The 21,881-nt window shown below is 47.3% G+C and overlaps 1 protein-coding gene across 24 annotated transcripts in view; it reads right to left on the reverse strand.

Moving 5' to 3' along the window:
• Nucleotides 1-16,013: 16,013 nt before the first annotated feature.
• The window catches only part of FBRSL1 (fibrosin like 1), a 533,464-nt gene continuing 527,596 nt past the window's right edge, over nt 16,014-21,881 (reverse strand). For all 24 annotated transcript variants that reach the window (XM_061466075.1, XM_061466084.1, XM_061466087.1 and 21 more), the window contains 2 exons: nt 21,166-21,406; nt 16,014-19,153 (listed from right to left, as the gene is read on the reverse strand). In XM_061466075.1, coding sequence (XP_061322059.1) covers nt 17,920-19,153; nt 21,166-21,406 — 1,475 coding nt within the window. In that variant the 3' untranslated portion in view covers nt 16,014-17,919. The remainder of the gene's footprint in view (nt 19,154-21,165; nt 21,407-21,881) is intronic.

The following is a 21,881-nucleotide window of genomic DNA, read 5'->3' on the forward strand; positions in this document are numbered from 1 at the left end:
TGCTACAGCAGCAGGAGATGCTTTGGTAGTTGAGCTGGCTGCCCATATCCTAAAGCTGGCTGCCTGTATCCTAAAGCTCACCACAAACCTGAACATTAAAGGGTGCTGTTGCACCCTTTGCTCAATATGGCACTAGTTGGGGAGAAACTGAGGCAGGCGTGCAGCTCATGTAAAGCACAGAAACTCTTGGTGCAGGGTCTGGTACAGTCTATAAATCACTGAATTAATCGGAAATTTAGCTCCATGTTCGCCAATGCATCCCAGTTACATGAGGCACCCCCTCAGCCCAGTACCAGATGTACTGCAGGAGCTGTGCAGTATGCAGGTGACCTCTTGCATAGCTCTGACTATCCCCATGTCCCTCTGGAGACATTCTGTGGCTGCAAAGCATCTCCAGGCTGCTTTGTCCAGCCACTTCCCACCGAAACTGCCCACAGCAGTGCCACAAAGGAACAGGGAAAAAAACAAAAAATTCCCCCTCTGCTCCTTAAAGCTCAGTTTGAAGTAATCAGGCCTAAATAGAAAATTTGTGGTCATTATGTAGGTCACTACAGAGTCCGGTTGAGGTTGCTTTGGATGTCATACCCTTGCAATAACCTCTTTTGCATGCTCTGCTTAGACTTTTCTGAGCAGACTTGAGAGTGCAACTCTAATTGTGGGTTTTGTACATTCATAATGCATGGTTTGGGGAATAACAAGTCCCTTATATTATTTTTTTGTCATTTTTTTTCCCTTTTCTTTTCACTGCCCTGTGGATACCGAGCTTCATTTCATGGCAAACCCAGGGGATAATTGTTTGTAGGCTTCTTGGTACAGGTATAAAAACAAAGATTTGAACTGATGCTGTTGTAATCTGCCCTCTCACCACCTGCAGCTGCTTTGTGCACAATGGGCCCCAGAACACCGGGCTGTGTCATGTCTTGCAGGATGTTAGAAAAATGAACATTTCAGCAAGGTTTTGGCCTCTACAGCACATGGGAGGAGGAGGGACATGGCTTGGCTTTGCCAGCTGTTCACATGCCCACATTACTAAGCAAAACAGCCCCATTAAATCATTTGCCTGGTACACCAGCAGCAGAGCAGATGCGAAAGCTCAATACACAGTAGGCAACAAAGAATTATAAGCTGCCCAAATTTCCTGTCTTACAGTGCATTGGGAATGATTGACAAGGCTGCCAAGCAAAGCCTCTTGGAATGTATAGCACGTGGAAACCTTCCTGTTAATTAATGGGGGATCGTGCTTTGGGTGAGTGACTCTTAAAGCATTTCTCCCACCCCATCCCTAACTCGGGGCTGGTCTCTGCCATCCCTAACTCAGGGCTGGTCTCTGTTTACTCCCATACTCCAAACACTCCAGATGAGGATGTAACCTCCAGGCATCCACCTTGGATGAAACCTCTTGGCATGCCTCAGCCTGCTCCCGCATAAAATCCCAGAAATCCACTTCCTGTTTTGTAGCCCAGTGTTGCAATATCAGTTTTATCCTTGAAAGACTCAGCTGTCTGCCTTCAGGCTGAGAAACATGATTGCAAGAAAATATTTATTCCTTACAAATAGGTGTAAATTAGTGACATACTCTCAAAAGTGTGGCAATCTGCTGAGTTCCATCTTGTCATTTCTTTGATGATCTGCAGGCTGTGAAGTTCAGTGTACATATTTAGATAGCCAAGGGGTAACCATAGGGCCCAGGTGTGCTAGCACTAATGAAGCTCCACTAATATTATTACAGTGGGGAAACAGAGCCTTAAAAAAACAAAACAAAACCAACTCCAAACCCAACAAAAATCCAAACCACTCAGAATGGACAGGCTGTGATATTGGCTAGGGGGTGGCTGGGAGAGTGCAGAGAAGTGAGAGAAACCCCATTAACACTTTGAAGCATAAGTCAGGAGCCTGGGGACCCACTATAGCACATAAAACCCCAGATAATTTAGTAAAGGGAATTCAGCCAAAAAATGGAGAGGTTTGTTTTTCATTTTCCCCACCATTTAATCTCCTGTTTAACCATTTGAACAGATAATAAAGTCCTGTGAGATAAGGAATAATCAGAACTGAAGTAAAGGAGAGAAATAATGCTCAGAAGCATGTAAGAGTCATCCAGTATACCAGGAGGCAAGTAAATCGGGACAAAACCAGAGCCTCCTACCCTACCCAGGAAATGCGAGGAACCTGCTGTGCATTTCCATCAGACAGCAATGCAAACCAGCACAGGGCCTGTGTACGCAAGATCCCATCAATAACCCCAGGCTTGCAGACTCTGTGACCTCCAGTCTCCAGCTATTGCTGGAGAGTTCAAGTCACACACTCAGCAGTGAGACACTGGACTGTGACAAAGGTGCAGCTCTTGCCATTGCCCCTTCTTAGTCAAAAGGAGAAATTCAGTTTGGGATTTTCTGCCACTGAAGCCAAGAACCTTAGCAGGAGCAGAGTCAGACTTTGATGTCCCATTTACTCTGTTTGAAAGTTAGTATTTTAACTTCTGTACAGCTTCTGTCTGTACTTATCTTTGCTAGTAAATATTTTGGAGTGAATAAGCAGCTGAGATTTAATTCCACCCCTCCTGGTCATGTTGTGTCTTTGTCCTCTAGTTATAGAAATTTCAAGAGGCTAAAATACAGATACAAAAAAAGCTGAAAAATATAGGTTCAAGTATACATGGTAGTGTGCATCTCACCACTGCTCTGCTTGTGTGATAGGGCACGTGCTCACACACATACTGAAAGCCATGCTCCTGTTAAAGTCAAAGCCACAAATGAAGACACCAGTTAAAGCCCTATATTTCAAACAGAAAATTCCATCATGCATTTCTAAAGCTCTGAGTTGTTAGAATGTAAAGTTTGGGGTCAAAAGACTATGAAGGTGAGGAGATGGGGAGCTTTGGTTTTGCCCCTAGGAAAACCGAGGTGCAGCCTGGAGGGACAAGATGTGCATTGGTGTGGGACAGCAGGCACAGGCCAGCCAGAGCTGTCCCCCCAGGAACAGAACTTGTCTCCTCCACTTGCAAGAAGTGGTGCAGTTGCCCAGCCACTGGGATTGCTTCCCTGTCCTCTGCCCAAAATAAAACTTCATTAAAAGGAAAGGCTGATGGTACATGAGGTCTAAATGCATTCATGTGTCTGGGGGGCAGAGGTGCACACCACCGATGGATTCATGAGGCTGAGCTGCCAACCATTTTAGAAGTGAAGAAAAACATCGCATTAAAGCATTCAGTAGGGATTGGGGTTGGCTGAACATGAGACATGCTGCTGGAGCCCAGCCAGGAAGGGGAGCTCAGCACAGGAGAGCTGCAGAGGGAGCAGGCAGGGGCTGGCAGGAGCCCAGCAGCCATCCTATGGCACCATTGCAAGGAGAACCACGCCACCAGTGATCCTGCTGCTGGCTAGGCTAAACAGAGAGGAGCTGGGAGTGTACTGCTACTGGAGAGACCTTGTGAGCAAGCCAGGGACACCAGGACAGGTAGCTGGTCTGCTTGTGGCAGCAGCGCTCCTCCCACTGCCTAGTAATCCCTACCTGTGCTGCAGGGAGGCAAACAGACCACAGCAACCAGAGCCAAGCCAGGCCTATCTTGGAAGAGCCAACGCTGCTGGCCAGCTCTGCAGACTGAGGTCAGGCAGCCTGCTGCTTGGCAGCAAGGCTTGAAAGGGTCTGCTGCGGGGGGGGGGTGTTTTCCCCAGGCTGTGCAGAATATTTAACACAGCACCTCTGAGGCTGGGGAGTGCAGGCAAGCAGGGCTGCCTTCTGAGCTGCAGGGACTGCTCTGACGTGTTTAGTACCTGCCTGGTGGGAGCTGAAGAAAACGTTTTTTGACTTTTCTCTGTTCAAAGCAAACAAGCAAGGTGGCTCATGTCTAAAAAACAGGCACTTGAGAAAAGGATATGTTTTTAGATATTAAAAGATGTGGATTCCTTAAGCGCACACACCTCCCGATTGATCCTATTTCATACTCATTTAATATCTGATAGTCAGTTTTCCAAAAGATCGTCTTTGTTTAATGATCTTTAAAGGCTGTATTGTGTCCTTTGCCCCTGAAGGATTTCACCCAAACTATACAGTTCTTAAACACATCCTAGCTAAGGTGTTTGGGCCTTTGGTATTCAGGCTTTCTACAAACAAATATTTCCTATCTATCTTCCTCACAATACTCCCTTATCCTCCCCAAAACATCAAATACATCTTGAGAGTAATCAAGAAGCCACAGCAACTGCTCCTGGCAGGAAGCTGCTGAGCTGTTATCCAGAAGCCTGACCGGCATTATTTGGAGCAGATGCTCTTTCAGCTTTGTAATTTTCAGCCAAAAATAATGGCAGTAAGTAAAAGTAAAGCTGTAGGTCAAAGGAAGGCTAAACTGTATGAGAATCATGTGAAAATATTTTTGATTTCACACATCCTCTCATTCACAGCACATGCTTTTGAAATGCTCTGTGAACTCTAATGTACAGCTGCAGGTTTGGCCTCCACACCCGTGACCTGGATTTGCCACCAAAACTCACTGGGAGAAGCCAAGCACAGGGTCACCATCCCACTGGAGCCCTGGAAGCAGGCAGTGCTGCAGGAGATGACCCATGCGCCTCTGTGCTGGGGAGCTGGGACAGACCTCAAGATCTGTTGCCGCTTGTACCTGTGACACCTGTCAGCCCATGGGAAGCTGGATGACACTGGATGAACTTGGTGACATTACTGGCCAAGCAGGGGGATGCTCTTGACACCAGCCAGCATCTGGACGGCTGAACAATTTTGGCTTACCTGAGAGCAAAGACCATTTATCAGTGCAGGAATCGAGGTGGCAGCCTGCTCACCTACACGGCTGTCTTAGCACCCAGGAGCTCGTGTGGCCTCAGGGAGGCAGGTCCCGTCCTCAGGGGATCCCAGGGCTGCACAGGGCTTAGGACAAGGGCTACAAAGCAGAATGAAACTTTCAGTTACTACGACCAGGCAGGCAAATCTTGGTCTCCCCAGCTGAACGAAGGGTCTGCGGGCTCATGCCATCCCTCCTCTTCGCTAGGCATGTGCAGTTTAAGAGAGCTCAAGAAATGAGCAAGTCTCAGGAAATAAATGTTTTCAGTCTCTCTTTTTTATTGCCTGTAAAATAGCAGGAGGCTTTCAAAGCAACAGCAAATCCTGTTAGAAAAAAAAAGGTAGAGAAAATTAAAGAAATGTTTCTTGTCTCAGATCCAGCCCTTTTCACCTCAACTTTCCATCATGGTACATAAAATTTTGTATATTTTGGCAGAGCAAAGAAATAGCTTTTCCCCCTTCTCTTCCTTGCACAGCCCGGGAGCTCCGAGTGAGCTTTAAAACAGAGTTTTGCGCAAACACAGAATGGCCAAATAATAGAGCAAGAAAACAGCATTAAACTTTGTAGACAATCAACTTGATTCTGTGTCCAGCAGCTCGTTTCTCCTGCTCTCAGCAGAAATAAAAATTTACAAGTGTTCTGGGAAAGCATTAAAACCCAAACACGTCCAGACAAAGTCTAGTGCAAACTACTTGGAAATAGATCTGTGCATCACCTTCTGAAAGGCTCATTCCAGCTGCACTGATGTAGCTAAGCTGACGGCATCCAAAATAAATACACCCTGAAAGTTCAGGGTGGGATTTGAGGGTTGGGATTTTGATACCAGTCATCAGTGTGTCCCAGAGAGACAGTCACAGTTCTCTGCTCTTGTGAATCTTCTCATCAAAGACCTTTCCTGCACCATTGCTTGCACGCTGCCACAGAGGAAGGATGCCTACATATCTGGGAGAAGGTGGAACCTCCCAGCACCAGGAGGAAAAACCCAGCTACTAAAGAGAAGGGATCAAAGATAAGATGATAGGATGCATTCACTGACACACACCTCAGCCCTTTCCGTAGGGAGCATATTAGGTTTGCTGTACACTCTTATTGCACTGAATGTCATCTTCCAAGCATAGCAAATAACATTTTTATAAAGCACTGCTTTTAATCAAGCACAACCTTCACATCCCCAAAGGAGCTATCTGGAGTCTATCCCTGTTGTCTACTGTTCTTTTTTTTGCCCCCTTTTAACTCCCTCCCTTAGAGGCTTGTGCCTCCAGCAAGGAGGGCTCCATGTGGTTCCCTTTGGAGCTCATTAACATGGGTCCATCCATCAGGCCATGGGGCTCAGAACAAGATGCACGGTGCCCACAGCCCCCCCAGGGGCAAGCACGCAGCCTGTGCACAGGGCTTGGCTGTCGTACAGCAATGCATCAATAACCACGGTGCTCACATGAAAACCCACTGCAGTACCTGATCATACAGCCCCCTGCATGCTGGGACACTCAAGCAGGATGCCAGGCTTGATGAGGCAGTGGGATCCATCACATGTGCTTATGCAGTATATGAAAAACACTAATTCAGTGTCATCCAAACACAGAGTGGATTATTTGCATGCCCAGTCACTCTTGCAGATGGGATCAGAGGCTGGGGCATCTGGATGGAAACTGCCTAAAATGCATTTCATAATATCAATCCAAAACACTACTGTCATTACCACGGCAGTAGTGACCAGTCCCTTTTCAAGCACCAACTCCATGACCTCATGAGTGATCACCAGCGAACCTGTTGATGGGCGAGCAGCATGTGGGGGTCAGAGCAAGACAAGCTTTCCAAAGAGTCAGACAGTTATTTCCTGTGTGGCAGATGCTTTCTATCCAACACAGAGAAAAACCTTCGAAATGTGTTTGTTTCTTTAGCAAGTACTAACGCCTGGGGCAAGGGGTTGAATTCCTCTTCCTTGCACAGTTTGCAGTAAGTGTTCCTGAACAGAAAGGCAGAGCCACCACCAGCTGTACAGAGGATAGGACTGATGTCTAATGAGTGGCCAAGGAACATTGATACAAGCACAGTCTTAGCTACACACATAGCACTGTGGTCAGTTTTACCTTTCCTCCTGGCTGGCTCTGGGCAGAAGCTATGATGTCTGAGTCCTAGAGCACAAAGACTGATCAGGAATGTAGCAGGCTTTTGCTCTCAGGTGCAAATGGTTCATTATGGCCTTTCTCAGACTATGCTGATGAGAGGAATCATTCTTCATTGATGAGAAATCCTGCATTTTCTTCTCTGGGAGAACACAGCTTTGTTCCCTTCCCCCAGTTAATAATGCACAATTTATCAGGCTTAAATTGGTGAGCCTGGTAGCAAGTGATTCAAATCAACTTCAGCAGCTATGAGCAATCACATACACTTGAAGAAACCCACTTATACCACTTTCTGCAAAACCTGAGAAAAGCTGGCTATGAATGCACTACTGTAGCCTATTAATGCTCAAGAAAACCCATTTAAATGAACCTCTAATGGCTGACTGAGACACCTATAATGAAACTCCGTAAAGAGTCAGCTCCCTCCTTCAGCAAAGTGCCTCCCTGGCTCTCTTGCTAGCTGTGGGTAGGAAAAGCAAAAGGATGGAAGGACAACTGCTGTGCTGTGGGAAGAAAGGAGGGAAGCGTCCTTGTTTTTCAAGGGTTGACACTCTCAGATAGCCTCATCAGCAAGGTCACAAGGTTGTAAGTCTCGCCTGTGTCTCCTGATACTATGCGAAGCAGTTTATTGGAGTGCAGTGACCACTGCGCACAGGAGAGCTGTCTGACACCTTCCCCCTACACAAAGCACAAAAGTGTCTGAAGGTGCAGAAGGAAGGGCTGAAATCTCTCACAGTTTCGCAGGCTGAGCTCTGTCCTTGTTTCCATAGGAGACCTGCCAGGCCACATTGGCAGCTCTGATGGAGCCCTTCCCCTAATTCGTCACTGAGTCAGTGACCCAGCAAAGGGCACTGAACCCCTAAGGGTGCTCTGAGTCCTGATGATGAGCAGAAAAGCCTCCAGCAGGCATTTACTGTGATGGCACAGAGGGTGTTTAACCCTTGGGGGCTGGTCTGCATTCCACCATGGGGTCAGGACTGCCCTACCCAGCTCATTGAACACCTTTCCCCTCCTAGCATTTTCAATAGCTCAAGTCACAGTTTGTTAACAAACAACTATGCTTCCCTGCAAGGAAAAATGTAATCTGCAGACTGCAAAACCAGCCATTGTCCTACTGGCAAAAAAAGGCATCTCTATGTTCCCTTATAGCCCATATTAGCCCAATGTTTTAAGCCTGCCCAAAATCAGCGATGCTACATAGACTGAAGGTATGGAAGGGGAAGACAGCCCCTGCCAATCCTAACTGCTTATCTCACCTCTTCTCATCTCCTGCTGCTGCGTGTCTTTGGGTGCATCTGAACAAGGATGTGGTCAGCAGGGAGCTGCCTTGCCCCATCAGCCTTTTTCAGCATGTAGCAGGGCCCCCACATAGCAAAACATGAGATAAAAATGGCCACAAACCTTTCAAAAGCATTCATGTGCCAAACACCCACCTCCCTTCTAAGCAGCAGCAGCACGACTGAGAAACATCCCTTTGCTCAAGAAAGAAGCGGCATGGATCCCTTCCCATCCCTATGAACCCTTCAGGTTCGCAGCGCCTCCCAGGTGCCTCTGTTTTGGGCAGATTGGCACTTGCCAGCAGCTGAGGGGGGATTTGCCAAGCACTGTGTCTGCGGGCAGCTGGCAATGGGATCCTGTGAGCCTGGGCTGTGGCACAACCCCCCTCCTGAGCATGGCTTTCCTGTGCCCCCCCCAGGCCACAGCCACCGGCCCCGGTGGTCCCTGAGGGGTCGCATCATCCCACTAGAGATGTGGGTGGCCATCAGAGGGAGCTGGGGCACGGAGCTCAGCGCGCCTGGGCCCTCCAGCCTGGAAAGGCTGTGGGTGCCTCCAGAAAATGAGGATTGTCCTCCCGGGCCTGCTTTGTGGTAGCAACTGCTGTGCTGAGATAAAAGCTTTTGTTTGCATTTCCTCTCCTGCATTCCTCATCTCCCTCCGTGCTGGTCTCCCCTATAGTCCATCAAGCACTTTTAATCTCTAATTGCATATGACTGATGAGCCTGAACTCCATACACAGCGTTGCCAAGAACCACTTTTTTTTCAGAGCCTGCTTTAGCTCTTTAGGCCAGTCATAACACACTGCAGGACCATTAAGAGTTTATAGTTTGTATACATAACACCCTCGGAGTACCAGAGGGTGGTTTATCCAAACAGAAAAGAATTGAGATGAATGAATGCAGAAATGACTTTTGGCCAGGAAATACTTTAATTTTAATTAGGGGGGAAGGGGGCGCGAGAGGAATGAAGAGGCTTTCTTCTCTCACAAAAGACAAGACTAATGAGTTTACAGCTGCAGGCACTGACCTTGGAGCATCCCGTATAATGCTAGTGCTGAAATGTTTGGATGTGATGTTAGACCCGATAACCTTGCTTCTAAAAGGAAGGAATAAAGGGAAATGGCTGAACGGGGAGGGATTCATTTCATGGGGATGTACGGATGTATTTATTTATTTTCCCCCCTCTCGCGTTCCCGTTCAACTGCCTTTGGCCACGCAGCCGTTCTCCCAGCTGCTGACATTCCTATGGGCCTCTTCTCTTTTGCAGACAAAATACCGCTTACGGCAGTTATCCCATATTTAGGACCCTCCCTCATCCCAAAGCCTCTCTCGCAAGTCCCCACCTCCTTGGAGCCGTGACTGGAGGAAACAGGGTGCCAGAGCCCAGTGGAGCCCCAGCGCTGGGCAGCCCCTGCATGGGGGAAGATGCAGCCAGGGCTGCTGAAGCAGCGGCTTGAAAGAGGCAGAAAGCCTGAAACGATCCTCACTGGCACAGATGCTGCCACCAGCTTTGCTGGGTCCCTGCCTCGTGGTGGTTGAGCCTGTGCCAGCACCCACAGCGCTGGGCTCAGCCAGCCCCAGCCCGGGGGGCTCCTCCTGCCCTGGCAGCATCTCAGCGCGGGGACCCCTGTCCAGGCACGGGCAGGCAAGGAGCCGCCCGCCCATGGGCCATGAACTGGCTTGAGTTATCAGTGGGGTCATCCTGGGGCTGGTGTCGGAGCAGCAGCGACAAAGCCCTGCGCAGTCCTGGCTCTCCCCCCTCGCCAGGGCACTGGGAGGGCTCTGTCTCATGCTGGGCTGGTCCTGCTCCTCCATCCCTTGGCACCGCTGCACAAGGGTGCAGCTTGCACCTCTTCCAAAGCCTGCAGAGCTGCTGCTCCCACCTCGCCTGTCCCCTCCGGGCTGGGGACATCAGCCATAAAGCCTGCCAGCAGCTTCCAGGCACCCCGGCACCTCCTTCCTCCCCTGGAGCTCTTTCCGTGGCCCCGTAAAGCCTCATCTGGCCCTGCAGATCCTCCCACGGATGCTGCCATGCTACAGCCGTGGCGATTATTAAACTCCTGCACCACAGCGTGAAGCTGCTGTGAGCTGTTGTGGCTGTGAGGCCAATTTTGCCTCCGGGGAATCAACACCCCCTGCCCTGCTGAGTCGGCAGCCAGACAGGCTGGAACAATAGTGCAAGTTAATGGAGCAAAACAACCATCGGTGTTTCCTATTAAAAGTATTTTTATGATGATGATTATTATTAATATTATACAGGGGCTGTAATTTTCTCCCGACTCACTGCAACATCTCACAAAATAAACAGTTGCTGTATTATCCCCTTGTAAATGAGACCACAGGATTGTAAACTTTAATTTGTTACTTTTGGCTGCTCTCAGGTTTGGCAGACAATTAAACCAATTCATTAGCTCACGAAGGCACATTTTTGGCCATGTCTGGCTGCGTGAAGTCATCCAGTGAACCCGTTGGAGGCAGGGTGCAGAAAACCCGTGCAGTGCCTTTGCCACAGGATCTGTCAGTAATGGTCCAAGTGGGCTGGCAGGGACTTTGCAGACCCAGGTGGGAGGTGTCTGGTTCCTCCTGTTGCTCTGCTGAGCCCTGGGCATGTGCCATTGGCATCCCCGTGCCCTGACGTGCTGGCCAGAGATGCAGTACTGGTCCTGTATCTGACCAGAAGCTGGGTCATGCCTGAGGCTTAACCTGTAAGCTCTGCAGAGTTTGAGCAGTGAAGCTCCAACTGGAGAAAATGCTGAGCTCAGCTGGCCATGGGGGAGGGACCTCCAGAGCCATCCCCACCAGCTGAATTAACTCCTTGACTAGCCGGACTGCTTTCCACCCCTGCCTTCTCAGCTGCACACACATGGTTAGCCTGTATAGCCCCATGACAGCAGTGCCTGGCTTTTGGCCTTTATGGGGCTATCAGGCAGTTAAGGTGTGTTTTATCAAACGGAAGACATAACAGTGTATTTTATGGCACTATCACCTCCCCTGTACAAAGGGGCTTAGTGCAAACCACCAGTCAGGTGAGGTTCCCTTGTCAGACATTTTTCACATGCTGTCCTTTCTTAGATGTCCATAAAAACCCCAAGGGGGCCTACAAGAAATCTGGAGAGAGACTTTTCACAAGGATGTGCAGTGAGAAGGCAAGGAGGGAATGGCTTTAACCTGACAGAGGGGAGATTGAGATGAGCTCTTAGGCAGAAGCTCTTCCCTGTGAGGGTGCTGAGGCGCTGGCACAGGGTGCCCAGAGAAGCTGTGGCTGCCCCATCCCTGGCAGTGTTCAAGGCCAGGTTGGACACAGGGGCTTGGAGCAACCTGCTCAGTGGAAGGTGTCCCTGCCTGTGGCAGGGGTTGGAACTGGAGGAGCTTTAAGTTCCCTTCCAACCCAAACCAGCCTGGATTCTGTGATAGACAAGGCATGTCTGCCCACATCCTAATGTATTTATAGGAATCTACATACAATTGGCTGAATGCATCCTTAAAAGCAGGCAGGAGGCTGTCAGTTTGCAGCTCATATTGGTGAAATACACAGAATAATACAGATTCCGTAGGGGAACTTAAAATACTCCAGGTCAGTTTTCTTCCAGCTTTTTCACTCAACAAGCCATTAAGGACACACTCTTAAATCCTTCCATCCTCCTTCCAAAGCATTGCATTGGCCCTGTGTCCGTGACAGTAATTCAGCAAGACCCCAGGAATGATTTTACAGGTCATGGTGGTTCCTGCATGTCTGTTCAAGAGCCGTTGACCTGGATGAAAGGACTTTCCAAGTCACACAGGACGTGAGTCAGGAAGGACTTTTGCCTTCTGGTATAATTAAACTAAGAGGAAATTCCAGCACCTCCACTCTGCTGGTACCATTAAACCGATGTGGAAGAGATCCCGACCCTCTTGAGGCTTGGTCTCACCAGCACAAGGCTCCGATGTGGTGCTCAGCCGGATTCATTCCCCCTCAAGTTAAAATTAAACATTCCTTTCTTATTTCATCGAATTGCCCCTCTCTCAAAAATCACTTTTTTCTCAGGGGTTTTGGAGTCAAAATTTTGAGTGCTCTTTTACAGCACTCAGAATGAAAAAAGAGATTTTTGAATGACGAAACCTAAAAGTTCCCCCAAACCAGGTCCCCACCACTCTGTTTATCACTGCCCAGCCCTTTAGACTCGGATTTCCACAGAGTTCTCCTGGTCTGCAGTTTTCTCTGAGCGATCCCTCCACTGCCACCCGCTCCACAACAGATGCTGAGGAGCAGTGCTGGGCACTGACTCTCCATCAGCTGGCAATGATGGAGAGGCACGGCTCCCGCATGTGAAAAGCTGGTGACTTCCTTCAGTGCCTGGGTTTTCCTTTTCCTGAAATAGTATTTATTAACAAAAGTGTTGGTAAACCAGCAGCAAACGCTGCGTAAGAGCTCATTGTGACTGCTCACATTGAGACAGCTCTTCTGCAAACCAGCAGCAGAATCCTGCCTGCCCCAGCTGAGCTGTTGTCCTCAACGGCTCCTCCTGCCACTGGCAAGGACAGTGTGTGATGGAGGCTGATGTGGGTGTGAGCTGGGCTCTGGTCTCCTTTGGGCGTTCGATACATCCTCTGCTCCACAAACTGCTTTCTGGGGGAGTGATGAAGGGCTTCACCCTGCTGTGGGCAGCTGCATGAATTCATGTCAGGAGCTGGAGGATGAAGCGGGTTGGGTTTGGAGTCAAAAAATCCTCTCTTTTTCTCCTCTCAGCTGTTTACCAAGGCTCAGTGCAAAGGGCCTGACACCCGGCCCAGCTGCTGTGATCTGTGTGACACACAACCTGCCACGGAGCCGGTAATGAGGCACCTTCTGCTGGCCGGCCCGTTGGGCAGCCGCTGCCTGCGCACAGCTCCATCGGCGGGAGGTGCGGATGGGTCTGTCTATTTGAAATGTCCTGGCTGAATGAAGAGCAGAACAAGCAGAAAATGGCTGATGATAAATGCAGCAATTAGGGGAGCTTAATGGAGCAGAAGGGTTTTTGTGAGAAGACAAAGAAATCGTCGTGCTGACACCTGCAAGGAGGTCCCAGCCGCTGCCATAGGGAGGTCTCCAACTGTGCTGCAGCAGCAGGGGCTGGGGTGGGGGGAGAGGACCCTTTTCCTTCACACACATCCCTCAAAGGCCTTGGGGAAATATTTTCCAGGTTAAACTCCAAAACACCGCTTGATTTTTCCTTTTTCCCCATCATGTTCAGAAATGGCAGCCTGTAACCTAGGCCCGTTGCAGCCCTCCCCTGCTCCCTGCTATTGGGCTCCACATCATGCAGCATGCTACAGCAGCCCTCTTCCCAAAGCACCGTGCTTCCGAGCTAAGCCGTGGGCTACCAGCTCCCCAGGGTATCAGTGGAAGTGCTAGCTTTGCCAAAGCCCCCTTTAACTGTATTTCCTTGGTTGGACTCTTCCCAAAGAAAAGTGCCTGTGCAAAGGGACACCAAGAAGCACTGGGAAAGCTCTGTAAGGGGGTGTGCAGGGAAAGACCCGGCAGCCCCTGGCATGCTGAAGCCCAAGTTTCAGTGATGGGCAATGCCATTTCGGTCTCTCAAGACCATTACCAAAATCCCCCGGAGCAAACCACAACACCGCTGTTTTCCTAAGACTGGCAAAGAGGAATTTCCTGAAGGAGGTGAAGGAAACGTTTCCTTTTTCTGTTCAGTACGAGCCAAAGCAAACACAAACCCTCTTTTCCCCGCCACCGAGGGCTTCTTGGCTAGAGCCTGAGCTGCGCGCCACTGATGCACCCCTTTTCTTGTCCAGGGGCTTGCTCTCCTGCTCAAAGCCAAGCCGGTGTGCCTGGCTCTTGCCTCAGCTCCCAGGATACTGCGTTTCTGTAAAGCTGGTTTCTTGCGCTGCCCCTCCTCTGCACCCAGGTGATACTGGCATTGCAGATGTGGTGGCGGCAGCTCAGGCTGCTGCAGAGTCCTTGGGTTCCCCTGAATCAACCCTTTGTTCATCTAACTCGGGGTCACCAGTAACTAAATATTTATGGTGTCTGTAAAGGCTGGAATGGACAATTGCCACATGCCCATTTTAGGCAATAAAGCTTGCTTTTTAGGTAAGTATGAGATCTTTTTCTCACAAAACAGCTCTGAGGATTCATTACAGCTTTACAGATTGGCTTTTTCCCTCACTCCATGAGCTGGATATTTGTCTGTTTTATTGACTAGTTCTCCATAACTGAGGTAGGCGCACACCAAACCCCATCCCACTGCGCTGTGGTGGCGTGCAGCATCCTGTTTCAGACAAAAGGTGACACAAGTACAGGAGCTGGTCTCCTTCCTTGTGCTTTCCTGAGCAACTTCTCAAAGACTGCTTGCCTGAGGCAAGCAAAGAGCCTCACAAATCCCATCCTCTTCCTTCCTCCCACTGCCATTTGTTTGCTAAATCCCACCCTTTGTCAGTGACCGAGAGAAGTCTCAAGGGAAGCGAAAGAATAAAAATGGTGAAAACGGCACAAAACAAAAGCTCAACAGTGGCAGAAATGCACAAACCCAGGGAGTCCTCGTGCACCAGCCCTTTCTAGCAGAAGGCAGCTCAGCTGGGGTGCCTTAAAGGAATAAGGCTGAATTAATTACTTTCTCTCTTTAGGTAATAAAACCATTAATCACGATGAACCATTCTGGGAGCAGGCGGGTACTCGGCACTGCGTAATTCTGCAGGAATCCCACTGTAGTGCAGCATTATTGATGGGTCATCCTCTGGAAGCTCAGAGCAATGCCTCCCACCACAGAGACTGGCAAGCTGCTGAGTCTCTTTTAATATTCAGGCTGCCACAACATCAGTCATGACGAATTCTGCTGGCACCGGCGTGGCTGCAGTAAGCAATCCTTCAGGAATACCAGGGGAGCATGGCATCGATTTAATGCTCACTTTTAAAATTGCACACGGACCAAACACTTCCAAAGGGTAAGGTCGTGCATCGTTCTGAAGTGTGCAGTAACCACCCTTTGCTAGCAGTCATCTGCATCAAGGAGATGCAGCTCTGGCCTCTTTCCAACAGAGGTTTGGGAAGCCTATTTACATGGGTCTGCCTCAGCAGCGGTGTCAAGCAAGATGCCATGATGGACAATGGCACCAGGAGAGAATACAATCCCCCAGGCCAGCATTAGGGGTATCTTTATGCTGAGCCCAACACACTTTTCACTTCCACCATGTGTTATATGTTCCTCCGATTTCAGCTGGCAGAGCAGGTGCTGATTTTTAACGCCTATTTTGTTTTAAGCCTCCTTTCATCAGATTAAGGACCCTGCTATTTTATTTCATTTTTTTATGCTCGGTAATTTAGTCACATGCAAACTTAAAACCAGAAGCTGTGACATGGTGTTAAAGCACAGGCACCCACTGTTAAATCAGTTACTGAGAGCGAGGGGGCTTGGAGCGCTTTTCCATCCCCCTGCAGATGTCTGCTCTCAGCCTGCGGGAGAAGCTGGGGAAGTGAATGCAAATGCACGTGGGGACAGTGCTTGAGGCGATGCCGTTCCTGTGGTGGTGCCGGCAGCACCATCCCTTTAGCCAGCTGCTGCACAGAGCCTGTGCTGCCCTTTCCATCCTCTGTCGCCCAGCGGAAGCGTCAGATCAGTGCAGGAGCCGGGAGCACCTCTCTCCTCCCCAAGCCCTGACCCCACAGCGATCGCTTCCCAAGCACTTCATGGACCACACTCCTTGTGCCAGGCAAGACCCACCAACAAAACAAACCCCTCTCCCGGCACCGAGCCCTTCGCCAGCAGCTGAAGCGCTGTCAATAAACCATTAGCCTCCAAGTCAACAGCGGTGGCTCTGACACAGAAACACTCAACTGCCTTTTTCATCCAAAATCAATGTTGTATTTATCTTCATTGATCTACAAGGAAACTGAATGTTTAAAATTACAGGGGGTGCAGGGGGGAGGATGGGGAGGGGGGGGAAACAAGAGTTACAGAGCCAAGAAAATAGTAGCGGATGGCTGAATTAACTAGAGAGAAAAAGCCCAGGATATATAAAACATGGACACTGAAAAATAAAATAAGGGAGGGGGGATGGTACAGCAAGTAAAACATGGCAAAATTTACATATGGATGAAAAGTAAAATTGGAAATAAAAAATAAATCATGCCAAAAAGCAGTTCAAGGCAGAACCACACTGAAACAAACATCTGCTGATGGTCTTCATGTACTAGAGAGAATATATCAGAATTGCTTTTTTTTGTTTTTTTTTTTAATCAACCATTAGACTTTTTTTTTCTTTTTTTTTTTTTTTTTGTTGCACTCCTAAAATTCTACTTTGTCTTGTATACAGATTCCAATAAGAACACTGCACGATTAGCACAAGGGGTCCACGGAAAATTGTCCTTTGTCCTTGCTTGCCAGCGATCCTGCCCACAACACAAAAAAAAGAGGAAAAAAAAAGAAAAAAAAAAAAACCAGGAAAAAAGAAAACCAAAAACCAAGGAAAGGGTCTGCCGCATGGGTCTGTGCCAGTTCCATCTGCTTTTGCCAGCTTGAGAAGTAGGAAACCAAAAGTCCCTTCCAGGAGCGTGTGTCTCTCTCTTTCCTCGACGAACTGTCCCTTGTGTTTGTACAAAAAAATACAGTCTCTCTTTTAGCTTCTTTTGTTGAACACAAGCATCCCTCTTGCCGCTCACTTGCCATTCCCGTTCTGTCTCCAGCGTTGCGAGTTGGTTGTTTTTTTTTGGGTTGGTTGTGGTGGTTTTATATTTTTTTTGTATTTTTTATTATTTTTTAAACCTTCCTCCCCCCAACATCCACTACGACCTGCCTCCGAGTTCTTGCATAGTTGAAGTATATATGCCGTACTTAGCTTTCTGAGTGTGAATTTCTGACTGTGACGAGAGTATGAGTTGTAACCATGTTAACAAATAACCAGAGTGGTTCTAGAAACCATTTTTATAAAGTCTACCTATGTTAAGAATTTAATATTGGTGTACATTTATATTAACAGACTATTTACAGTTTGCTTTGTTTTGTTTTTTTTTCTTTTCTGTTTTGTTTAAAACAAGAAGTCAAAAAAAATTCCTCTTAAATTTCTGCATAATATAATAAGGCAAAAAACAAACAGTTTTGTACATTATTATTATTATTAATATTTTAATATATATCTGTAACTTCGGTTCCAAAGTACCAAGGTAAGTGATCAATTGGCCTCAGAAGGGAACCTCACAGTGGACTGTAAAACTACAGTATTTCCATAAATAATACTTTTAAGAAACCCTGGGTATTTTTTTTCTTAAGGATCTGAGGCCTTTCAAATGCAAATTTAACTAAAAACAAAAGCAAAATTTCTTCTTTTTTTTTTTTTTAAGTGAATAAAGAGCACAAAATTAAAAAAAATACAAATCCATTAAAAATGTTTCTCACATTTGGGAAAAAATGTACAAACTTGCTCTTTGTATTCCTTTTTTTTTTGTTGTTTTTTCTTTTTTTAGCACAGAAACAAAAAAACAAAACCAAAAAATCAAGACCTATATATTAAATTCCCATTCTCAGCAACCTTCTTGTTGGAAAGTCTGCATCCCCGACCCCGTTATTTATGGAAATGTGCTTAACTTCTACAAATTTTACATTTAAAAACAAAAAAAGAAAAGTTTACAGCAGTGCATTTTGTAAAAGGTTTGTTGGTTTCTGGTGTTGGGTTTTTCTGTTTGTTTTCCTGTTTGTTTCTTTGTTTGCTTGTGTTATATACAGGCGAGTTGAAAATTCACTGGTGGGGACTATCGTGCCTCTACTTCTTTGGGGTTCCTAGAGGGGGAATAGTCCCTGGCCTCTGAGTTTGTGAGTGGAGTAGTCCTGCGTGGGGAGGCAGGTCTGGTGCTGCTCGCTGGTACAAGAGGCGGTGGGGCACTCAGCGCTGCGGTTGGTGGGTTCCTGTTTAAAATCCCATTGTGCATGGCAGCGGATGGACTCAGTCTGGGGTAATGCATCCCGCTTAAATGAGGCATGAAGGATGGCACGTGTGCCAGGTGACTTTCGATGGGGGATGAGTGCAAGTGGTGCATTCTGGCACGCTCAAGTTCTTCCCGTAAGTGCAAGCGCTCTCTTTCCTCCACTTGCCGCAACCGCTCCTGCTCTCGGCGGGCTTCAAGAAGGTTTTCATGGTTATAGTCGTGCGGTTCCCTGTCTCTATAAGAACGCTCATGGTCATAAAATCCGGAGGTGGTAGGGAACCTATGGATAGGATCTGTCCGGAGCTGGAAGTCCATTCGACGGTGCAGGTCTAAGCTCCGGTAGGCATCTCGCAATGGGTCCCTCATTGGGTCCCAAGAAAATCCAGGATGCGGCAGCCTCTCTCTTCCTGACAACGGATTCATGCCTATGAGCGGGGTCATCATTCTGCTGCGGTCCAGAACATTCATGTTGTTCATCTGGTGCACGCTACCCATGGAGATGGGCATAGAGGCAGCCATTGAGTGAGGCAATGATAATCCATGCAAAGTAGGTGGTGGGGGATGCTCTACTGATCGGGAGTGCTGTGAGGGTTCAGACCCTACCACCAGCACATCACTGTCTTCCTTCCTCTCCTCTTTGACTTTGATGTCATTCTTAATCTTCTGGAGGTCGCTGGGAAGCTCTGTCTTTCTCTCCATGTCCTTGCTCATTAGATTGGTAAGCTTCAAGCTCTCACTTAGTGCAGGTTTGCTGTATGGGGATACAGACTGGATTACTGGCTTTGTGTTGTCCTCAGAGGGTCTCTTATCATGGCTTGGAGTTTCCTTCACTGGGGAACGGCTCTCTTTAATCTTGTGTTCTGCTATGGGTGGCTCTCTCAGCCGGTCAGGGTGCTCTCGCTCGGGTTCTTTGGACCTTTCCCTTTCATTGAGGCTAACCTGCCTGATGGGATCACTGGAGGTTTGGCTGTTGCTGCGGATGAGATTGCTTATTTGATGTGTCACTGGAGCCGATGCCGGTGAGGATCTGTTTGAATGTCTGTTTTTATCCATGAGGTCTCTGTAAGAAGAGAGAACATACACCCTTGGTTTTGTGTGAACAAACGTGATGTTGGCCACGCACAGTCCTGTGTCTAGTTGTGCAATCTGAGATTGATCAGAAAACTATCTGAAAAGCTCTGCTAGCATCAGCTATAGATGTGATGCTACACTAAAAGATATGCACTACCCGCCTTTACATACTACATAGAAAATGTTAAATGTCCACAAGCTGGGGACTAAACTGGGGATGCATTTGACAGAACAGTCTATTCACCCTAAGAGAAAGACCACTTCACTGAGAAATGGAGGACAACAAGAACTCCAGACAGCTTATTTTAAAGAAATGATACTTATTGTGTATTCATATATACATCTGGCTGCCAGATAACAATCTTCTTGGCTGCAACACTCTTAACTCAGGCTTCTTTCCTAAAATATCAGTCCAGAAGCCTACAGAAATGTGTGTAGGCCCTTCACAAGATAGCCTGTTGACTGGAAGCAGTGATAATGCTTATTTTCCTATGGAGCTGCAGGGGAGTTTTTGGTGTTGCTGGTTTTGGCAGGTAAGCTAGGTGCTTAAGTTAAAAATCTGTGAATAGGCCACAAAAGTGAGTCATTGACCTCTGCTTGGAGGACCTGCTATGATGAACAAGGGGTTGATGACAATGACCATGGTTTAGAAAGAGAAGCATGAGGGTTTACATTTATAACTGCACCTCTATCTGAGCAAGCCAATTAGTCACAGTTAATCCCACCTCTTTAAGAGGGGAATAAATAATGCTCAGCTTTTAAAAGCACTTTGCTCTACCTGAGAGACACTTTAAATGCAAAGTATGACGGTATGATTGAGAGAACTGCATTATGCAGCTGAGAGGCTCACTGATGCTGAAGTTTTATGCTGGGTTTGCTTTAGAGAGCTGTAAGACCCGAGTGCTAAAAGCTGGAAGTGTTTTGGGGAGTTCTGTAAGTATTTATCCCTTATGATTACATTTGCTAACCCAAATTTCTTCCTCTGTGGTAGTCTTGATTGCTGGTGAAGGATGTGGTTTATTAAAACCATATCCAAATAGGGATGCTTGAGGACAGCTTAAGCTGAATTAATAGAAAAGTAATAGAGATGTTAACCCCTGTGTGAACACTCCTGAGAGTAACCTTGGTTTGCAGACAAATTACACTAAAGCCAAGAAGGGAGCTTCCTACCTGAATGACTATCCATGCAAAGGTGTCAGACAATTTAACATTTAAAGCAAGACGATTTTCAGCCTTTTGCTTCCATGTAATCTTGTTCACAGGCACTGCCTGAAGATCTCATTAAAAGCACTCCAGGCAAACTATTCACTACGCAAATACACACATCTAAGACTTGCAGGCTGTTATTGCCTACAAAGAAATAGCCTGTTGGGGACAACTGGGCTTTGAAATATAAAGGGCTTTACATCTTCAAAATGATATAACTGGAAGCTAATGAAGTATCTATAGCCCAGGTGATCCAGTCCTGTCACTGTTAATAAGGGTTTGTCTACAATGCAATTTTTTAAGATCAGTTTTATTAATGGCTTCATGCACTCTGCTCCACATACAGGCATTTGCATTTTTATCTCATTAATGTCCAGCTAACATTTGAATTCATCAGCATATTTGTACACTAATGAGAACTATGACTGTCTCCAAAGGGTCCATCACAATGCTGCCTTCCTGTCTTCAGAACATCCAGTGATCCTAAAGCAGCTGCACTGAAAACAGCCAAGTATACCCTGAAAACACACCAACATGCTCATTTCCTCAGCCTGCTGCTTTTTATTAACCTACTAGCAGAGACTGGTTTATCGTATTTTCACAGAGGACAAATCCTAAAAGAAAAAGAGGTTTTTTTTTTGTGTTGGTAGTCCTTGTACTTATCTGAAGAAGAGGCCTATTAGCTGCTTCAAAGACAAGCAATGTTTTGCTGTGAAGATCATTTTATGATTGGAAAAACTGGGAAAAATATAGAGGAAAAATAGGTCCAGAAAGAAGGGCTCAAAAGCTGCTTACCTCTCTTTGTCTCTGTCATCTTTGCTCAGAGAAAGATCCCTCTTCTCGGGCTCTCGCTCCCGCTCTCTGTCTCTGTCATGGTTTGTCACTGAGGAGCTTCGCTCAGAATCAGTGGGCTTGGGCCACTGTGGAGGTGTTGGGAAGGACGGTGGGGTCCGATGGAGTCTATTCCATGGCTCATGGGGATTGTTGAAATTCTGCAGGTTTGGGCCGTCTTTGTGAGTAAAAATGTTGTTGTGAGCTACAGTAATGGCAGGGGGAGGAACAGTTAAAAATAATTCAAACCAAATAATTACATAAATATTTTTGACAATGCTAATCACAACCAGAACTGTCCTTTCAAGTCTTTTTCATGTGGAACTAATGGTGAGGGGGAGCTACTAGCAGGAGGACACAGATACCTCCAACACCGGGTGCAAGATCCACCAGCATTTTTAAGGCGATGGGTGGAGGAAGCTTTAACTACACATCTGAGTAAGTCAGGGATGACTGAAAATGCCCAGCTCCTCTTCTCCCCCCACCCCAGCAAGGGTTCCAGCACAAACTCAGTATTTTTCCTCAGCTCCTCTCACTGGCAGAAACTTTAACTTGTGGATAGTTACAAGCAATCAGCTGCCTGCAGCTGAAGGATCAGGGACTTTTTTTGTTACAGAAACAAGACCATTTGGTGGTATGTATGTGTGTGCATAAAAACAGAGCTTGGCTGTAGGCTTTTC

Source organism: Pezoporus flaviventris, unplaced genomic scaffold (assembly GCF_033815535.1).
Source record: "Pezoporus flaviventris isolate CSIRO_AGI_PZ_B2104156 unplaced genomic scaffold, CSIRO_AGI_Pfla_v1 ptg000041l, whole genome shotgun sequence".
NCBI lineage: Eukaryota > Metazoa > Chordata > Aves > Psittaciformes > Psittacidae > Pezoporus > Pezoporus flaviventris.